This window comes from Rattus norvegicus, chromosome 5, assembly GCF_036323735.1.
Source record: "Rattus norvegicus strain BN/NHsdMcwi chromosome 5, GRCr8, whole genome shotgun sequence".
Classification (NCBI taxonomy): Eukaryota; Metazoa; Chordata; class Mammalia; order Rodentia; family Muridae; genus Rattus; species Rattus norvegicus.
This window is the reverse complement of record NC_086023.1, coordinates 170,804,146-170,824,985: the sequence shown is the minus strand read 5'-3', so window position 1 is coordinate 170,824,985 and position 20,840 is coordinate 170,804,146. Positions and strand designations below refer to the sequence as shown.

Genomic DNA, 20,840 nt, shown 5'->3' with positions numbered 1-20,840 from the left:
TTCTCAATGCATGGCTGTACGTGTATACACATCCATCCACACACAGCAGCTGAGGAAGGAACCTAGAAGCCTGGGTATACCTGAGGCATCTCACAGCACATAGCACAGATGCCAAGCCCTGGGGACTGGAATCAAAGCCACAGCAACAAAACCCAAGTAGGTTGCTGGGCTCTGCCCAGCAGCCTCCAAGAGCTCTTGAAGATCCTCCATGACAAAGCTCCCTGTCTTCCAGCTCTTGAAACAGGAGTGTTGTTTAGTAGCTCGTGCTGTCCCTAGGAACATCAGGGGTGGGGAGCTGGCTCAGCAGACAGACGTGCTGATGTTTGCTCCTTCTGAGTCAAGAAGGAGGGGTGAGAGAAAACACTGGAACCCAAGGACGGGATTGGAAGTTTAGCACTGACTAGCTCCGGAGGTGACTCGGAAAGTTAGCTGGAGCAGCCATGGTCCACCTGGGGCTGTGGGCATCTTCTCAACAGCAGAGAAAGCAGATCTGGCCTCTAGGAGACCTCCTGATGAATACATGTGTATTTATATATTTATATATATATGTATATATATATATATAAAAGCTTATTTAACAGTTAAATACATTCCAACACTAGTGTCCCACAGGACAAATGCTGGGTTGGCTGGTCCTGGTACACAGTCAGTCACAGAGGCATAGTATCAGTACTCCGGTGTGAACACAGGTTCCTTGAAGTAAATCACATTCCTGCCGAGGGACAGGCAGACACGTCTGGCAGAGCGGGTGTCTCACAGGGTGGGAACCTCATATTTAAAGATGACACTGAAGAGCTGGCCACCCAGACGCTCAGCCAGCCAGGCGTTCTTCACCACGGCCAGCTTGAGACTCTCACATCGCAGCAAAGCATGGTAGTTGGTGTGGACAGCACGGCCCATTCCCTCGATGACCACCAGGTCGGCACCACGCTCCCGCACCAGCACAGCCAGTCCCTTATCTAGGCGGCTTCAGGGAAGAAAGTGGCAAGGAGGTTGGGCAGGGGACCGCACTAAGCACACCTTGGTAGACACCAACATGTTTGTTCCCTTGGAGGTGGCGACAAGCGAGAACATGGGGCTGAGGCATATCCAGACCCAGACTCCCAGCAGTGGCCTCCCCCTACTGGTCAGGGCCTCCACTTCCAGCACCTCCTGTTTTCCTGATGCTCCATTTCTGACATTTCCTTTGTCTAGCACAGAGCATCTCTTTGCAGAAAGCACTGAAGCAAGATGGCTCCATGGCCTTAGGCCTCTTCTACCAAGTCTGATGACTTGAGTTTGGTCCATAGAACCCACATGGTAAAAGGCAAAACTGACGCCTGCAAGTTGTTGTCTGAGCTCTACACAAGCTGTGGCGCACGTGCGTGCGTGCGCGCGCGCACACGCACACACACACACACACACACACACACACACACACACACACGCACACACACGCACGCACACAGAATAAATGATAAGTGAGTCAATGACTGCCTGTGGGATGGTGGGACAGCTCCCTGCTACAGGATAGTCCTGAGACCTGGAGCCTGGGTCAGTTGCCATCGGCCCTACAGGCCACAAGAAGAAGTGGCTACATATGTCATATTTAGGGCAAGCAGCAGATTTTGGTGCCTTGCAGAGCAGGAGGAAGGAAAGCTGGGTTACCTGAGATCTAGGCATGGGGAACTGGAACCGGTCTGCACCAGCAGTAGCCTGTCTTCTCTGAGTGCAGTGCTATAGAGAAGCATGTGGTCAGGGCCCAGTCAAGGCCCTGAGACACTGACCCTCCTCAGGAACCCTTTGCGTATCTCCCAGTACCTGTGAGGCCTACCCCCTTCCTGGCTCAACAGGGGTAGCCAGAACCTACCAGATGATGGGGTCCATGGCTGCAATGCGTTCTGCCACAATGAGAGACTCACTGTAGGTCACATCGTTCAGGGCAGGGCCTGAGTTGCATGCCAAGATGACCTATGTTGGGGGGAGGGAGTAGCAGCTCTTTAGAACCTGGGCTGTTACTATGTGGCCCAAACTCACCACAGTTGTCCCTGACAGGCTCCAAGCAGTGGCCAACTGCTGGGCAGCAGGGCCCCAGAGACTCTCATGGCTCTGTGGCTTCTGGGAGAAGCAGGGCTATGCTCAGAGGATGCTTTATCACCTCCCATCCATTCCATCCTCAGCCTGCCTCCTGGATTAGGGTAACCTCTCATGTAGTCCCAAGCTTCTGGTAAATGCCTTTCCAGGAAACAGGAACGGAGAACCCAGGCCTTAAGCTACAGCCCATACCCATCAGGCCCAGGTGCTCCCTGGCCTCACCTGCACTCACCTGCCACACCTGCCTCACCTGGCCTCACCTGCACTCACCTGCCACAAATGTAGGAGCTCTGACCACCGCCAGAAGCCCACAGCAACGCCAACCCCACCAAGAGCGGAGAAGCCCAGGGGAAGGGTCCCGCCCACCCAGCCTCTTCACTCACCTCTGTCCCTCTACAGAGTAGCTCCCTGACAAAGGGGAAGACTCCCAAAATGATGTCTATTCCACTGTTATCTGCGAAAATTAAGGCACATTTATGAGGGGGCCCCTGTAAGACAAAACCAGGACGTTCAGTTGGGAACAGGTGCATTCAAGCGTTTCACACTCCACCGTACTCTACTCCCCCAACTCCCTGTGGGGCTGAGTCCCGCCACAGGGTCCCAGAGCATGGGAGGTAACAGTTGGTCCCATGGCCAGATGATCCAGCCAGTGGTCATTGCAGGTCATGCAGGGGCTGGGGACATCATTTTGCCTGTGGTGCTGGGGATGGAACCCAGAACCTCATACACCAAGCAACTGTTCTTTTTATGAGTCACACCTGACCCTGGGGATGGGGATTTCTGACATTAGATTCTCAGCTGGTGGCTTCTAAGTTCCAAGTGGTGGGCTACAGGCTATACCTGTGTCCCAGGCCACTGTGAGTGTGTTGTGTGTGTTAGTTACGTCCATGTCACCCAATGCCTTTGGTGGCCACCCTCTTTGGCTAGGTCCAGACTCTGTGCTCCAACCCCCAAGGGCAGAAGCAGAGGTATCTTACATACCTTTAACCTCTGGAGCCACTTGGTGTAGGAATCCACCAGCCAGGGCCGTTCTGTGAGGAGACAGGAACTCTAGTCAGGGAAGCTGAGGTATAGTGTCAAGAGCTTGTTACAACAAGGCTCTCATCCTGAGTCCACACGGTTATGCAGCAACCAGGAACTGCCCCGTCCTGCTGCTTAACTTCTGCAGAGCCAGACAGAGCACCAAAGAGCCCATGGTGTCCATACCTTGCAATTTTCTCTTTGCTTCTTCAAACCCAAACTGGGGGTCCGATTCCAGGACGCTGTAGAAACGAGAAAATTGAAACAAAGCAAAAACCACAAGCGAAGCCCAACCTCACCATTCCTCCCCACCATGGCGAGTTATCTCCCCGCTGCACTGCGCTGGACTGGCCATACCTCCACTCAGTAGCCAGCGCTGCTCAAAGCAGAGCGCGCTGCTCAAGGAGCAAATCCTTTCAGTATAGTGTGACAGTTCACACCTGCCCAGAGCAGGGAGCTGGCTCCTGTACGACTTGCCACCACATCCTGGGGGCTGCACCTCAAGTGGGCAGCTGGATGAGGGTGAGCGGGAGAGTGAACAATCCTCTGCTATGGGCTCTGACATCAGTCAAACAGCATGGCCACCCGTGAGGCTCGGCTTCGGGTGAATCACCATGGAGACAGCGACTCTACAGTTGCTCCAGGAGAGGACCCTCAATGCTCCTAAGAAACACACTCGCTCGTCCAGGGTTCAGCGTGTGCCAGCACCTTGGTTACACCAGACACCAAATACCACCAATCCCTGCTGTATCTAGTGACTATGAACTTGGACTTTTACCCTGACAATGTCAGCCCTGTCCGGCAGCACAAAGCAACCTATGATATGTGGCTGCCCAGATCTCCGGCAGCACAGACCATGACTCTGTGCTTTCCCCATCACCGGTAAAGGAGGGCCAAACGATCCAGAACAAGTTGGCTCTGGGTCTAGACAGTCTGGTGGCAGAATGGCATACTTCTGTCACAAATAACCCGCTCTAAGCCACCTCAGAGGGAGAGGGACAGATACCTACTCAGACACAGCCTTGGCTCCCCAGTCAAAGACATTCCCAGCTAACAGCCCCTTCACCAGGGCCAGCTGCCGCTCCTCCCAGCCTAGTGAGTCCAGCGAGCGAGTCACGCTCTGAAAGCACTTTAGCGCGAGGCCGTTTTCTTTCTGCTTCACCTGTGGGAAAATCACACAAGCACTGGTTTATTGGTGCTCACTCTGAAGGTACCCTTTAGGGATGTCTGCAGGGCAGCAGATGACGGGGACTCACTGAAGACTGCAAACACTAACCAGGGAGAAGGGGACACTTGCTGTCATGTTCCCGAGAGGTGCTGCTCAGGGCTGCTGTATCAGGTTACTTACTGATGCAGGGCAGTCCTCAGATCTGCATGGTATTGGATGAAGCAGGGAGGCACATTAGTCCACAAGACTAAGTGGAGTCGGCGGGGCACAAGGAACGGAGCCCCAGAGGCCACTGTGCACGGGCAGGTGAGGAAGGGACAAGGTGGCTGACAGCAGGAAAAGAAGGGGCCCATGGCTCCTAGCCAGAGGGATGGAGGGGTGCTAATACATGGGGCTACAGTGACTGCACCCCAGCTCCTGGAGTAGGGCTGTGCACCGAAAACTAGCCAGTGTGAGCGCAGACCTCCTGAGGTTGGCACAAAATGTGACCGAGCCCTCTGTATCCTACTTGTAGCCTACACTGCTCACCTTGGAGTAGGGGTCTGGGAAGTTGAACTCATTCAAACAGTGCTCTCTTGTGTCCAACAGGCTGCGCACAGTCAGCGTCCCATAAGCACTGGGGACAAAACCAGGATGGAGTACGGCTGAAGCAGGCAGGTCTCACAGAGCCCAGGAAAGCCCAGTGAACCCTGCACACAGCCAGAAAAGACCATGCTGCATTGGGCTTCACCCTCCCGCCAGGCCAGTCAAGGTCCCTGTGCCAAGAAGGGAACCCTTTCTCAGTGGCCATAGGCAGGAGCTGCCCTGGGGTCACAGGACTCACAAGGGCTGGTGCCTCAGAGTCTGAAGTTTGCCCCAGTACTTCTGACGGAACTTCTCTGCCCTCTCAGCTGCATCCACGGATTCTGGCTGGCTGGCCACAGCTCGCTTCACCACCTGCCAACAGCAGGAGGTCAAATAAGCTGGGCCTGAGTCAGGAGCAGCAGGAGGTCGGGTGGGGCCCAAGGGCAGGCACAGGCTGGCAGGGCCTTGCCCAGCTGTACTGGGCACACCTGCACAGCTACAGCCACAGTAATGGAGAGCTGCCTGTCTGGTGCTTCAGCTTTCAGACACTGCCCTTGCCTAGCATCCTGCCGCTGCTTTGGACACAGAAAGAGACTGTGGGGGCTTTCTTGGAAGCTAAAAAGACCAGGGCTCTGATGTAACTCAAGGGGAGCTGCTTGGGATCCAGGGCTGTCCCTCCCTCCTTCATACCCAGATGTCTGACAGTTGGGAATTCCTGCTGTGGCCACAGCCTCTGAGCCTGCCCAACCTCAAGTTTGACTGCTGCAGCCTTAGCTGTCCCAACACCTCCCAGGAGCTGACACTACCACTGTACACAGTGCCAGCACAGGAAAGGTAGAAAACGCACAAGGAGGCGTATGGTTTGAATTTGAAGTGCTCCCACAAAAGCCCATGTTTTTGAATGCTTGGTCCCTGGTACAAGCAGGACTCAGAGGTGGGTCTTTGGAAAGTGATCTCTCTGCTGATGGACTCAAAATGTTAAGACTACTGTGAAGTAGAATATAGAAGGTGAGGCCTGGCTGAGGAAAAAGTCACGGGAGGGGGGGGGCGTTGTCCTGAGATAGGATCCTATATGTAGCCCTGGTTGGCGTTGAACTCCCTATGTAGACAAGACTGGCCTCAGACTCACTGAGATTTGCCTGCCTCTGCCTCCTGAGTACCGGAAGCAAAGGCGTGGGCTGCTGCCACCATCCTTGAAAGGTGACCTTGTTTTGGGCCCTTCCAATCTCTCCCTCTCTGCTCCTGGTTGGCACAAAGTGGGCAGCTTCGCTGTAGTGAGTCCTGCCTCTTCCTACTGTTTCTGTCAGACTCTGACAGACATAGAAAAAAATGAACAAAGAAACAGCTCCACAAAGCAACATGCAATCCTATTCATGTCAGACCCACAACAGGCGCCTGGCCTGGTGGTACAGGCTGCTGTAATTCCAGCACTCAGCAGGCTGAAGCAGGAGGATCTTGAGTTTGAGGCAAGCCTGGGTTACATCCAGCCTGGGCTACAGAGTAAAACCCTTTCTCCAAAAAAGGCCAAAAGCAAGGAGGCCCCTGTGATGGCATGGCTGGGAAGATGTAAACAGAGAAGGTTCTGGCTGCTCTGAAGAGGCCGTGTCACTACGCCACGCCCTCACCCTACACAGGCTGAGACAGATATACGCTCTCCTTACTAAGACCACGTGACGGGGTTGGGGATTTAGCTCAGTGGTAGAGCACTTGCCTAGCAAGCACAAGGCCCTGGGTTCGGTCCCCAGCTCCGAAAAAAAAAAGAAAGAAAAAAAAAAGACCACATGACTTCTGGAAACTGTCCTTGCCCTCTTTGCCTTCTTTTCCCTGTTGACCCTCATAGGGATGGAGCCGGCTGAGCCCAGGAGCAGCCCGGGTGCTGGGAGACCACATGGTCTCCACTTGCTGTGTCTCGGAGCCTCACCCCATCCAGAGCCTCCTCAAAGCATGTGAGCCAGTACTGTCGGGCCAGAGCATCGTCAGTGAGGTCTACCGTGTCGGGCACATAGGAGGATGGGTCCAGGAGGAGGGGCAGGTTGACCAGGGGCCTCTCCAGTCGGTCCATTTCCAGCAGGTCAAACTAGGAGGACAAGAAGAAGTCAGCGGAAAGGCCACTGTCAGAAAGGTCACAATGCTGATGATGTAAGCTCGGCTTTCAACATGAATGGAAGAGCTCCACCTGTCTTACAGCCTCCAGTCAGGTTTCCTGAATTCAGCCTCTGGCTTTGCTGAGGAGTGGGTCTACTCTTAAAAGCTTCAGATTGGTGCCCCCTGAACCACCACTGCCCCTTCACTGTCCCCTTAATCCCATAGCAGCCTGCAGTTCCTAAGCTGGCCCTGGCTGTTCGGCCAGACATCAGCTAATGCTGCACTCCCACCCCACCCCAACTCCGGCACTGAACTTGAGCTCTATCTCCGGTTCTAACAGTGCTGGGCTCCAGTGCTAAGTGCCCAGCAGCCCTCTGGCTCTCAGCCTCATCTGCGTGAGTTCTGGCAGACTCATGGCTGGGACATGCCCTGGCCTCTGTCCTGTCCAGCACCACAGGGCTCTTCCTCATACACTGGCCCTGAGACACAATCAGGGAGGCCGGATAGTAAGGCGACCATGTGTGCCGCAGAAGCCACTGGTGCCAAGCCCACGAGGGTTCTGGAGCCATCCTTGCCCTGCTGGCACTTTCTATTTTAAGTTGAGAGGGGCTGAAACAGCATGTGCACAGCAGTGAGGTGAGCCATGCTGTCTGTGCCCAGCAGCAGCTCTCGGCCCAGAGAAGCATGACCTCTGCTCCAAGGCCACCTCTTTTTGACTTCAAGAGTCTACCAGCCACACCACACTCCTGAACTCAAGCCCCTTCAGCCAGGGGATTTCAACTGCAATAACTGAACATGAACTCTGGGTCTAGACTCACGGACTGGACAGAGCTACAGGGGCAAATTCTTGCAAACCCTGGGAACGCATACATGTGGGCAAGGCTAGCAAGAAAAGTTCTGAGAAACTCCCAAGCTGACCAGAAATGGGCAGGGGTTACCTACACTAACTACTGAGCACCCCAGCCTCAGTGCCCTCTGTGCATGAGACAACGTAGCTTCACGTCACCAGTTACTGCGCTACCAAGTTTCCCACTCGGCAGGTCTTGCCACTGTCAGGGTCTCGGCTGGCTTTCCTGCAGAGATTTTCAGCCTCTCAGCTGTCTCTCTTGGCAATATTCTCCTCAAATGACGGCTCAGCACCTGCATGCCAGCTATGTCTCCTGACACATTATTCCAGCACAAGCTCTGCAGGCCCCAAGGTGTGGGGCAGGGCTGAGCAGGCGCCACTCACCCTCATGCGTTCTGAGGGAGGCATGAGCCACCTTTTATTATGGGCTTGCTCTTGTCTCCCTTCATTTAGGGATCCATGTGGTGGGCCTCAGCAGAGCCTCTTGATGAATTAAAAAACAAGGTGGGAAGATGCCCATTTCAGAGCAGCCATTCCAGCCTGGGCTGGCCACAGACAAATGCCCAGGGGGGCGGGGGTGGGGGCGGGGTATGTGGAGGGCTCTCACTGCAGAGGCCCCGGGCTCACTACCAAGGGATGCTGGGTCCACCACAGTGCCAGAAACCTTGTCTGAGGGCGGTGACCTACTTCCTGCTCCTAGTAGCTGCCTCTACCCTAGACGTATATGGTGTCTGAGTTACGAAAGCTCCGTGACCTACTGTCAGGCGGCCAAACAGCTGGCATTATGGTTGCCTCACCACAGTGGCATCTGATCTCACAGCCTGGCAGGGGCCCTCATCAAGAGGGCTCTAACAAGGCCTGTGCTAAGGAGTCTCCCAACCCACCAGCTCTGCAGTACTCAGCCTGCCTCTGGCCAGGTGAGCACAATGTCTGCAGTCAGGGTGGGTTTCACTCTATGTGGAGACGTGGAGAATGGTCTACAGCATCTGGGGAGAGCAGACATCCCAGGAGCTCAGACAAGGGCAGGCCTGCTCTTCGCCTCGCTGCAAACATCATGCTTGCACGCGCACGCAGCAGCTGCCAGCTCGGTGCTCTGCACAGAACACCAGGCCTCTCAGGCTCCCGAGGGCTCTAGAAGCCCCTGTGCCTCCTGCCCTCAAGTCTAACTTGACATCAACATAAAAGCAGCCTGTGTGGTGAGAGGCCACAGTGGAGACGGCTGGGCAGGCTGCTCCGTCTGGAAAGGCCTGCTACTCACTGTGCCGCTCCTTGCCCGCTGTGTCGGGCACAGCTCCGGCGCCGTGCTCATCAGCCCGGAGCTGGCCGCGTAGTTCTCACCCCAGCTGTACTGGTTAGGATCTGGAAAAACGAGAAGCCGGTCACCGTGTCAGCCTCGCCCTTGATCCAAAGGGGAAAGTAGAGGAGGAAAAGGGATAAAATCACTGGTCTATTTACACGCTGTGGATTACCCCTTTCTGTGGCTTCCTCGAGCCTCATGTCCCACCCCCTGGTCCCCGCTCTCCCACCCAGATGCCCAGCCAGGGGCACAGGCCACGCCCTGCGCAGGCCACATCCTACGCAGCCAGCCGCAGCCAGCCACGGCTCACTGCGGTGACTCTACTCACTATCTTGCTCGGCTCCTTTCAAAAATGCCCCGATGGCTCCCAGGTAGCCTTCATGTCTCAGGAAGAGTGCCTGGACTTCACCCTGCCCCAGCCCAAGCCCACAGATAACGGTTGGTCAGTGTCCAGTCAGATCCACTGTGGACCCCCACACAGTGCACCAGCTTCAAGGCTGCCTGAGAGATTTCCTGCAGACAGATGGTACCTTGCCACAGGCTAGCCACGGGGAAGAGACCCCCACAGGCCGCCCTGAGCTTGCTCCTGCCTGTTCCTGAGCACCAGTCTGTGGCCCAGATACCCCAGTCCCACGTGAGGCCCCTCACTAAAGGGTAGTCCAACAGGCTTACACTCAATGCACAGACTGCCCAACTGGCCAGGAAGAAGGTGCAGCTGACCGGGTCTGGGTGGGTGGGAGGTCTGTGGGGACTTATCTTCCCAAGGAACTGTAACTGTGCCACAGCCCAGAGCACTGCACGTGGCCCTTATGTATGAAATGAGTTCTGATCACCATGTTGCCATTTTGGGAGACTTTCCGGGGTACGGACGGTGGGTGGGACAACCAGGATGAGCTGAGCCCACACCAGTACAGGGACAGGATGTTGGCTGCAGTCACCTTAGAGAAGAAGTTAATGCTGTAGGTGATGGTGCGCATGGTCACAGGGTGACCCCGGATGAAGAAACCCCCAAAGTAGACCCTGTCTAGGCCATGAAGCTTGGCGTAGAGACAGGCGAGCTGTCCAATGTCATTGCTGATCATGTGCAGCAGGCTCTTGGCCATGTCTTCTTTGGAGAACTCTGAGAGGGGATGAAAACAGAACCCAGGGCGTGAGGTCAGTGTCACCAGGTAACAGACAGCCCTGGGAGGGAGGTGAGGCCAGACCCTGGATGAATGAGGCTTCATTTTCAAGAGAAAACAAATATTCTAACTGCTTTTCCTAGCTTGTATTTTTCTGGAGACAGAGGATGAGGTAGCCATCTGGCAATATTCTAATTAGCTAGAGCAGGATTCTGGGAAGGTGAGCCCTGGAGGCCCAACAAGAACTGTCTCAGGGGGACCTGTGAGATTTGTCTCCACACCAGCGGGCATTGAAGCAGGCTACAGCTGGGTCGCTGTGAAGGGCAGCTCCTGGCAGGTACCTCTGTCAGCAGTGGCTGACTTCCCAAAACTGCTTGCGATGAGATTGCCGCTCAGCCCCAGGGTCTGGTGGGCCCCTCCATAGATGTCTTGTACCAGCATGTCAACATTGGCGTGCCGGCCTCTGGAAGCCAGCTGCAGCAGCTCATCAAACTTCTGTGGAGGCAGAGCAGAGCAGGGTGGAGCAGGGGAGTGAGGGCCTAGCAGCTGGGGGACGCCCACCACCCTGGACAGCAAAGAGCTGGCACAGTCAGATGTGAATGCCCTCCCTCAGCGCATGGGGCAAGCTGGAGGCTCGGCCACTGAGCTGGCACAGTCAGATGTGAATGCCCTCCCTCAGCGCATGGGGCAAGCTGGAGGCTCGGCCACTGAGCTGGCAGAGCTCGGGCAGCTCAAAGCCCTTGTCCCTCAGAGTGGAAACAGCTTAGTCACAGGGATCCGAGACCTTACTAGAGCCAGGACAGAGGCTTGGGAGTGGCTCCTGCAGACATGTGCCAAGGACCTCCTAAGGGCCACAGGGTGGACCTTCTGCAGGAATACCTTTGTTTTGGTGAGCAGAGCCCCAAGCCCCCAGAAGGTGCCTCCTCCAATGGAGCTCCCACCAATCCACTCGAACCGGTCCTCTGTCTCCACCTGAGGAAAAGGAGGGCACGCACTGGGCTGCAGTCCACACAGGCTGCTAGGATGCTGGGGTCAGGGTTATGAACCCTGGGTGGCACCAACGCAAATGGCAGGTGCTCCCACCACCCAATGACAGCTCTACGAAGGATCAAACCTGTGTCCAGCACTCACACACAGCCGGCAGGCGTTCAGTGGACTCTCACCTTCACGATGGAGACTCCAGAGCCAATGTTGACTAGGAGGTAGGGGAAGATGTTCGGGTGATTTGTCTGAAACCGAAACTCTGGGTCTGAGTCTTTCTGGTACATGAAGGCCTCATGTGGGATGTTCTTCAGCACGAAGTTGCACCCCTTAATCAAGCAGGTCATCACATCCTCTTTGTCCACCCTGGAAATGAAGGAGCCAAGTCACAAGAGTGGACCATGGTGCCCTTGCCAGGAGGCAGCACACAGCAGCCAGGCTGTGCTCACGAAGTCCCTGGCATGGTTTGCAGCCGGCAAGGCCACCAAGGCAGCACCCGCACATAGCACCAGAGTCGGGATGGATGTTCGTTCGGGGGCCCCTCACCACACTGCACGCACCACGGGTAAGGTCCCTACTCACTTCAGACGCAGCTTCTCCTCGATGAGGTCCTTGAACTTGTAGGCTCCACCCCCTGTGGCCTGGATGACCTTGGTCTCAGTGTTGACAAGGTGGTCTCTGATAAAGTCCAGGCAGGCTTCCATGTAGGTGTTCTCAAACTTGATGAAATGCAGACGAGCTGTGATCTCCTCCTGAACTGAGATCTCATAGGGCGGCTCATGGTCCTGTTCTGCGTCCTGGAAAGAGTTGAGAAGTCTTCAGGAGGCAAGGATAGCCCTCAGCACCCTGCCCCAGCACATTAGGCATTCACTCAACTGTGATACACAAAATACCTGACGTTAGCTTGGGCCAAGGCACAGACAGCAGAGAGAGGAAAGAGGCCTGCTTACCCTCGGACAAGGAGCAGGGGAAGGGGAGGCATTCTCACAAAGGGTAGGACAGGACACCTCACAAGGAGTCAGAGAAGAGCAATCAACTCCTGGACCACAGTGTTAACAAATGTAAACAGCAGGGGACAACAAACAAAAATGACAATATGAAGTCAAAGGCTGACAGGAAGCAGCCACCCTGTCCAGCTCCACTGATGCACTTGTCTACCTACCCACCATGAGGGGCTTACCTTTCCTGGGTGGTCAAAAGACCTCACTTTGGCCACTTTGTGCTGTACTGTGGAATAGTATGCCAACTTGGTCAGTGATCCACCTACAAGGAGAAGACAAAAACCACGCAAATTAGGGTTGGGGATTTGGCTCAGTGATAGAGCGCTTGCCTAGCAAGCGCAAGGCCCTGGGTTCGGTCCCCAGCTCTGAAAAAAAGAAAAGAAAAAAAAAAAACACGCAAATTTCAGTGCAAAGAAGACCCTGAGATCCACCTCCTTCCTCTAAGCTCTGGGACACACACACACACACACACACACACACACACACACACACACACACGACTCTGATGTTTCAATGGCCTCTTCCTTCAACACTCGAGTCTTGTGGATAAGGTGCTTAGTGCTTCGTGAACTTCAGGTCAGAGATGAGAGGAGAGGGCACCAATCACCTCGGGAACGTTTTCTCTTTAAAGGTCCTGTGCCCCCTCAGGTTCTCTAATCTGAGTTTAAGGCTCTCCTCCCCACGCTCACAAAGCCCCAAAGCAGAGACAGAGCCATTCTGCCTCAGAGTGCACTTGGTTGTCGACGGCTTTAAAAAAAATTTAGTTTTCAAGAGCTGGGGAGAGGCTCTGTTGATTAGCCTTGCCACCATGAGGGGCTGAGTTCAGATGCCCAGAACCCACAGGATGGTGGTTATGCGCTTATAATCCCAGCAGTCACAAAATGGGAGGAAACAACAGATACCAAGGGCTCGTTGGCCAGCTAGAGATAAAAAGGGAAAAGGTCTGAGGAAGAGCCTGAGGTGGGCCTCTGACCACCCCTCTCTACACACTCAGCTCCAAAGTCAGATCTGTAATCCCAGCTAACTGGGAGTCAGGAGGCAGAGGCATCATAAGTTCAAGGCCAGCCCAGGCAGCTTAGTGAGATCCCGTCTCACAATAAACCATAAAGAGTAGGCTGAGGGCAGGGGACACGATGAAGTGTGGTCTACTGGACATGGAATGTTTCCTTCCAGTCATAGAAAGAATGGCCTCATGCCATTCGCAGGAAGAGGGAAACAAGTGGAGGTAATTCGGTGAACTGGGCCAGACTCAGAGAGGCAAATGCATATCCCTCTTATTTGTGCTTCCTGGATTTTATACTGGCCTGTAAAACTATGTGTGTGTGTGTGTGTGTGTGTGTGCGACAGGAGAGAAGGAACACGTCTATGGGGACAAAATGAGAGGAGGGAGGGGCACAAGCAGGAACACGAGGAGAAATATCCCCGGCATACGAGATACACATATGAGGAGTTAAAAAACACTGCAAAGAGAGGGCTGGAGTGCAGCTCGGTGGCAGACGAGTGTCTGCACATGCGGGTCTCAGCTAAGCAAACCCGTCCACACCTGACCTCTCATTAACAGATCAGGGTGGGTAACACACAGCATCTTTGAGACGCACAGGGTCATCGGGGAGGGCTTACCTAAGGGGATTAGGGTCAGGAGCGGCCCCAGCCTTCAGAACTCTGAGCTGAAGGAGCAGCCCAAACCCCACAAGGGAGTGTAAGTCAACAGCTTTCACGGGCCCCAGTCTCTGCTGTTTGTTGTTTTTAAAGATTTCATTTCTAGATCTTTTTAAATTTTTTTTTGAGGTTTTATTTTTATCTCAGTGCATGGATATCTTGCCTAGATAAATGCCTGACCTCCATGTCCACACAGTGCCTGAGGAGGCCAGAAGAGGGCGTTGGTTCCCCTTGTAAAAGGAGCTACAGGTGTTTGTTGGCCACCACACAGATGCTGGAAATCGAATGAGAGTCCTCTTAAAGAATGGTCGGTGTTTTTTACTGCTTATCCATTTCCTTCAGTTTGTGAGGCAGGGTCTGCTAATGTACACCGAGCTGCCCCGAACCTATGGAGCTCCATTTGCTTCTGCATCCCAAGTGGTGGGACTCAAGGTATGCGCCAATTGCCACACCTGGAGTCAGGTAGGCTCTGGACATCTTCACAGAACCCTGTCACCCATGGAATACTGCAGGGTGCCAGCTTCTGGGCTCCAGAAAAAAAGCACAAGTCCTCTGTCCACTTGAGCCACACACTCCAGGGAGAGTTGCTCAGAGTTGCCCAGAGTTGCAGAGGAGGGAAGTGCCAAGGACAAGCCCCTGCAGAAAAGACACCTTCCAGTTTGTAGTAACAACTGCAGATTCACGGGACCCCGGGTGACACGTGGGGAAAATGGGGATGTCCACACCCCACTGCGGCCACATCTCTCAGGGGCATGACCAGGCGAGGGCTTCTCAGTGGCAAAGTAAACTGTTAGGTTATCGGCAAGTGTTGGCTTTGAAGAGATACTAAGGAACTACAGGAGAGACAGATACTCAAATTTACAGACATTTGGGAACCAGGGCGCCTAGAGGCTGGAGATCTCCCCTCAGTGAAACTGTCACAAGGCAGTGTGTCCTGTTGGAGCAGCACACAGAGAGGCCCATTTTTGGTTTAGTGAGTGTATCATGAGCTTAATCTCATGCCTGGCCATAGTCCTAAGCCTCCTGATCTCTCTTTCCTGCCCCCAATCCCAGCCTGTCCTCTGGCTTGTCTCATTCTAAATGCTTGTATAACCCCCTCTGAGGATGCATTGTTTCCTAAAAGACAAGACTGTGCAAACGGACGGAGATGTATTTTAAGCAATTCATCGGAAACCACAGGAAAGCCATTGAGATGGGTCAGGGTGTAATGGTGCTTGCTGTCTGGAGTTTGATTCCCCAGGACCCACATGGTGGAAGGAGAAAAATCCCACCAAGTTGTTCCCTGACTTTCCCATGTACCCCCCCCCCTCCCCGCACCAGGAAGGGCAGGCTAGCCTCCTCACGTTTATGACCCCTGAGTCTCTTCCTGCCTGTGTGCCCTTCCTACTGCCTGGGTTTCCAGAAGTGTCAACCCAGCTGACATCAGTGTCCCCATCCAAGAAAGGAAAAGGGCTCGCCAAGAACACAGAACAGCTGAGGCTTCCTGGATCCAGGGACACAGTGAGGAGAGAGGAAACAGGAGAAGTCTGTTTTTAAACAACACTTGGACGAGCATGTTTCGTAGGTGCCTGAGTTGTCAACCCCATCCCGAGCTGGGATCTCCCATCGGTTGCAGGAAAAGGGGGTGGGTGTGGGGGGAGAAAGAATGAACAAAAGAAAAGAGGTCTGTTCTCAGGAACGCATGTCCTTCCAGGCTCAGATCCAGGACCCAGCAAAACCCAACACTGAACATTCCCTGCAGTGAACATCTCCTGCAATGTCCTTCAGTCAAGGTAGCCCGTGTCTGACCTCAGGGCTTTCAGCTTGAGGGCACGCCTCCACTACAGCTCATACTTTACGGCTGTTGGTTAGATGGTCTCTGGGTGCCACCCAGATTATCCGAGGTGGGCCCTATTTTCTCAACTGCCTGGTGATGTTTTAAATTCATTTCCAACTGCTTTCCAGACATATTTAATTTTGCCTCCTTCCCAACGAAGTGTAAGACCACAGGGCAAAGCACAAAACCTAGCCCTGGAGTGAAGGTCTCAGAATCCTGGGACAGCTGCCTTGGGGCCTTTGGAGAGGTCTGGTTTGTGGACAGTCCCCTCTGCTGGGGCTGCAAGCTCATCACTTCTAGCCCAATATACAGCCAGTCACCAATTTATCTCAGGTGTTATTAGAATCTTGGCTGGTGCCTACTCCCCCATCACCCTCCTAAGCCCTTGATAAAGTTGGAGCACAGGCCAGGCCAGCAGGCCAGCTTTGCTTTCTCATCCACATCTCATTCCTCCCAAGAAAGAGCACGTTAGAGAAACAACCCAAAAGCAAGAGGGCAGGGAACATATTCAATATTCCAGAAGTAAAGAGAATCTTCACAGTCTCTTAACAACTCAGGCTTTTCAAGGAGGCTAAGCGCCAGCAGCACACCCATTCATTCATAGAGTTAAGTCCAAGACAGCGGATGTTGCCTGGCTGTGTGGGGCCTCGCTGACCACGCTGGCATCAAGCGGCACACGGGTAAATGCCTGCAAGCAGTTGGGTGCAAAGCTCTCCAACAACAGGAAGCAGAGCAGAGTGCTTGGGGGTGGGACTAGTGGGGACGCTTAGCCGGCTCCCATCCTGGATTTGCTATCTACGAATCGAAAGACCCCGGAGAAAGCTAGCCTTCTTCAGTGCCTTGGTCTCCACATCTGCACACCAGCACGTTGACAGAACCTCCCCGAGGACTTGTTAGTGGGCAGCCCAATGTGGGAAGGAGACCTTAGGTGGGCCTGTAGAGGAACGGCAGGGAAGTGAACCACCAGACAGACACCCAGGAGGCAGCGGCCTTTGGAAAGGTAGTGCAGGAGCCCAAAGCCACGGACCATGCTGGGAGCTTTATACCCAGCGTTCGCGGCAAGTGTCCAGGCCCCACCTCTCCATAGCAGTCTGTGAAGCTGGAGCTCCGGCGGACTGCGCCGCCCGGCCAAGGCCAACCCCATCCCAGGGGATTCTGAGCAGACCAAGACCCTCGAGGCCACCCGCCCCGCCCGTCCCTCCACCGAGCCCTCACGATCCACCCGCACTGCGCGGACTACGAGGCCCGACGTGCCCCGCTCCAACCGCGCAGCGCCTACCGGGAGCTGGAGTCCGACCGCCGGCTCGATCCTGCACCTAGACGCTGCACACACACTATCAGTCCCAAGAGGCTGTGCGGCGACCCGTGAGGCTGTGCGCATGGCCCGCACCCCCGCCCTTCGTCCTTCCCGCCGCCCCCGCTGGCCTCCCGTGCCCACTGCTCTGGCCACCCTCTCGAGTACCGGGTCCGTGTCTACCTATATCAATGGCGAAGCGCTTGGCGTTCTCCAGGTTTCGGAAGATCTCGTCGGGGGGCAGCGTGATGCTCTTGTCCAGACTGTCCCCGCCGCTCCCGCCGCCACTCGCTCCACGCTCCGCCATTTTGAAAGTGCCCGGCCAGCCTCATCAGCCATGGAAATATATGCGCATATAATTGACTGCTAAACGACCGCGTGCATAAATTATGCTAATGATCTCCGCCCCCTCCGCCTGTGCGAGAGGCCGGGCCACCGGACCATCCTATACAAATGTCCTAGGGACCAGAACTGCGGAAGAGAGGGCCGTTATTCTCCAAACTACCAATATCAAGCTTCTGGAATATTATTTCACTGAGCTGGCTAGATGCTAAGTTGGGTTGAGCTTGGCGATCCTGCTTTCAGATCTCCTGCTGTGAGGTTGACCCTGCAAGCTGCTGTGGTTTCTGCTAGGGTCACCCCATCATCCTGGTTTCCCAAGGACGCGTGACCTTCAGTGCTAAAACTCCCATGTAAACTGGAGTAGTTTTAAGGACTCTACTCTCGAGGAGTGCCCAGCTATAGGGAAGGGATATGGGATAGAGACATGTGTCTGAAACTGGGAAGATCGGCACTTCAATGACAATCTGCAGAAAGTGTGTGTGTGTGGGGGGTGCCTGGAAGAGGGGGCAGGGTTTCAAAGTGGAGGTGATCTGCAGTGCCTGTTGACTTAGGTCCCTTGAGAGAGAGCACTGTGTCCTCCAAGAGGCCCTTCTCGTAACTTAATATCTTGCTCTCAGGTTCTGTCTGCAGGCTGACACTGACTGACTTGCCCGGTTCCTGGAGCACAGGTTTGAGGCGATGTACAGGCTCAGTCACCATATATCTAGATTGATTCAGGGAGGAGGAAGCTTTGTATGTGCATACCAACAGAGTGGACATATTCTGGATGGGAGAGCCTGCTCCAGGGTGGCAGGGCTCCTGAGAGTGAGGCGACCCAGCAGCTTCAGGCCTGTGTTTAGAAGGACACTCCACAAGGACAGTGGCCTCCTTCCCTGTTCATAGATGCTCTGCTGCTCCTGTGGTAAGCTAAATGAATGCGGATGAGGCTGTCTGTCCTTGCTTGCTATGTGTGGGCCTCAGCAGGGTCCTCAGGTGGTCACTGGCAGAGTAGATAGAAAGGAATAAGGGGGTGGGGTGGGAAAGGTTAGAGTCAGGGCAGGGGCCACATCTGTGGCTTTGTCACTCAGAAGACATGTAGACACACCCAGATCCTCCCCACTCTTTGCTCCGTGGGTTTTGCCTTTGGGACACCTGGAAGCTGTGAACTTGACCGACCTGCTATAGCCTACCTTAAAGCAGACAGACAGCCTGTCTCAGACAATGGACCATACCTACCAGGTTCATGGCTGAATGGAATGGGTCGGCCCTGGCCCTAGTCACCTTGTGGGAGGGAGGGTGTTTATGAAATAGCTAAGCAGGTATACTAAGGGAAGCGGGAGCTGGACCAGATACTCTCTCAGGTTTGGCACAGCCGAGCCTCTTGCTGCAGCAAGAGATCCACCTAGGCCTTCAGCTTCCTCTCAGTGCACAGAGCAGAGGGTCTGCAGTTGTTAGGATCCCGTCCCCGACCCCCTCCTGGGAGCTAGTGGGAACCGCAGCAGCTACCCAGGTCTTGTTCACAGTGAGAGCATCAACAGCTCTATATGCTCCTCCTGCCCTCTCTTTTTCTCTGTCAGAGGACCACCAGCAAGCACCCGTCCTGATCCCGGTTTGGAAACATGGTAGATCCCACTGTTCCACCTCCATTTACGAGGGAGGCAGGCCACCCCTGTGGCTGCCAAGGACAGACATGCACAGAGAGGCACAGACATGGCATAGGGCTTGATATTTTATTAGAAGCCTTCAGAACAGCTTGTGTTCTCCCACATAACCAAGAGTTCAAATTCTAAGTACAAAATTGTGCCCACACGCACCCTCCCATACAAAGGAATCCTTTGAGGATCGTCGTGGAGACCCCACCCTCCCAGACAGCCCACTGTGAGCGCGCACCAGACAGCCAAGGCCATGTGGACCTTAAGGTGAGGTCCCAGGGGTCCTACACCCACGCAGGCTGAGTGCTTTCCTCTGAGGAAACACCTGCAGTTCCGCCTTCACAAAAGGCAAATGTGCCCAGGGCACAGCCCGCCCGCAGGGCGCTTGCCCAGCAGTCACGGGCCCTGAAGAAAGTCCTCTACTCTATGGGCTGGGGTGAGCCAACCAACCCCCAACTCTACAAATATCATAGAACACCCGGTGGAAACCGACCGGGAACTTCGCAGAAGTCACTTGCTGAAATGCAAACACAAAACAACCCCATGGGGTCGGACAGGCGGCAGAGGGTGGACCCTGATTATCCCCAAATGACAACTCTGCACGCACATTCTCTAAGAATGACCCCCCTTGCTGGCCAGCCAGCCTGGGGAGGGAGCCTTCGGAAGAAGGTTGCGGCCAACCTGGGGCTGAAACGCGGCTGGGGAATGTCTTCCCACATCGAGAGGAACAGAGGAACGAGCTGGTCCTCTGGTCAGCTCCAGGCACCCGTCGGCCGCTGGGTCACCAGGGCCGCCAGAGGCCGCAGGCAGATTGGCGCGAGGTGGAGACGGAGGCGGCGGCCTTAGTGGAGGAGCGCGCCGGCTGGGGCGCAGCGCCGGGCGTCGGGGTCTCCTTGACAGGCGCGGCGGGAGCTGGGGGCCGCTGGAAGTGGTAAAGCAGCTTCATCTGCGTGTCGCTGGCTGCATGCAGGGTCAGGAACTGCACCGCCTCCTGCAGGCACCACGAGTAACCCTCGCTGTAGTCCTGGTGCAGGCTCTTGGGGCCGGCGGCCGCGGCGAAGGCTGTGGGGAGACCGAGCGGCATGAGTGGGGCGCGCGCGGTGGGAGCCACACCGGTGGGGAGCAGGACACGGGCGCAGGCGCCTAGCTCACCTTTGCTGTGCTTCAGGTAGCTGACGGCCATCTCCAGGATGTCGGCCTTCTCCAGTTTGGAGTTGGGCTGGTGCCGCGCGAACTCCTGCTCCAGCAGCAGTTTCAGCTGCTCAATGCTGCTGTTGATGCGGTCCCGACGCATCTTCTCCACCACCGGCTTCCGCAGCTGCGGGAGGAGATGCGTCAGGTGGGCGGCGGACGCCGGAGGCCCCGGGGGAACGGGACGGCGTGCGCCGGGCGAGTGGCACTTACTCGGTTTTTCTCCTTGGGACTGAGCATCTCCACCGCCACGGTACTTGGGGCCATGCCTGGAGCTCTGGAGGCGATTGGCGAGCGGAGCGGAGCGAGCAGAGCCAGGCGTCCCGGGCTGGCGCGGCCCGAACCCCCTCACGCCAGCCTTATATAGGCGCGGGCAGCGGCCCGGCGCCTGGGGTCCGGGCGCCGCGGCCGTTCCCACACTCAGCGGCCAATGGCGGCGCCGGCCGCACAAAGGCGCCGGCCCATTAGCGCACGCTAAATTGCCTGTGAATTGGCGCGGGCACAATGGTCGCTCCCCGAGGAGCAGGTGGGCCGCGCGGCACAATGTCCGGGCTGTGGGAACGCGCTCGCCCTCATTAGCATCCCGGGGCCTGATGCTGAGAGCCCCGCGCCTCAATATGCTGCCTTTTCCCAGGCCGCGGGGAGGTGGGGAGGGCAGGAAGGAGTGCTCCCCCCTTCTCTCCCTTCTTCCCTTCCACTCCCCAGAGGCTCCCCACCGCTGGCTGGCAGAGGCCACAGGCGCAGAGAAAT

The 20,840-nt window shown here is 55.5% G+C and overlaps 2 protein-coding genes across 7 annotated transcripts; both read right to left on the bottom strand.

Annotated features, from left to right (window-relative positions):
• Positions 1-507: 507 nt before the first annotated feature.
• Positions 508-17,242, bottom strand: Pank4 (pantothenate kinase 4). 5 transcript variants are annotated; one of them, NM_133531.2, is given in 19 exon segments: positions 753-967; positions 1,648-1,716; positions 1,850-1,950; positions 2,457-2,561; positions 3,055-3,104; positions 3,280-3,335; positions 4,104-4,255; positions 4,790-4,877; positions 5,085-5,197; positions 6,747-6,902; positions 9,016-9,116; positions 9,383-9,464; positions 9,993-10,174; positions 10,517-10,670; positions 11,055-11,147; positions 11,339-11,522; positions 11,739-11,953; positions 12,337-12,419; positions 17,110-17,237. In NM_133531.2, coding segments are annotated over 19 exon segments (2,322 nt in total). In that variant the 5' UTR covers positions 17,234-17,237; the 3' UTR covers position 753.
• Hes5 (hes family bHLH transcription factor 5) lies at positions 16,998-20,475 on the bottom strand. Of its 2 annotated transcripts, NM_024383.1 has the most exon segments (3): positions 19,642-19,961; positions 20,052-20,217; positions 20,304-20,409. In NM_024383.1, coding segments are annotated over 3 exon segments (501 nt in total). In that variant the 5' UTR covers positions 20,358-20,409; the 3' UTR covers positions 19,642-19,680.
• Positions 20,476-20,840: the final 365 nt, after the last annotated feature.

Bases quoted from the DNA above. Each gene is read 5' to 3' on its own strand.
- Pank4 (XM_063287113.1), bottom strand. From the start codon at position 17,233: ATGGCGGAGCGTGGAGCGAGTGGCGGCGGGAGCGGCGGGGACAGTCTG. The intron at 10,175-10,516 runs GTACCTGCCAGG...ATCCCCTCTCAG, and splicing joins GTCAGCCACTGCTGACAGAG to AGTTCTCCAAAGAAGACATG. The intron at 9,117-9,382 runs GTGAGTAGAGTC...TCGTTTTTCCAG, and splicing joins GAAAGGAGCCGAGCAAGATA to ATCCTAACCAGTACAGCTGG.
- Hes5 (XM_039110831.2), bottom strand. From the start codon at position 20,357: ATGGCCCCAAGTACCGTGGCGGTGGAGATGCTCAGTCCCAAGGAGAAA. The intron at 20,218-20,303 runs GTAAGTGCCACT...CTCCTCCCGCAG, and splicing joins GTCCCAAGGAGAAAAACCGA to CTGCGGAAGCCGGTGGTGGA.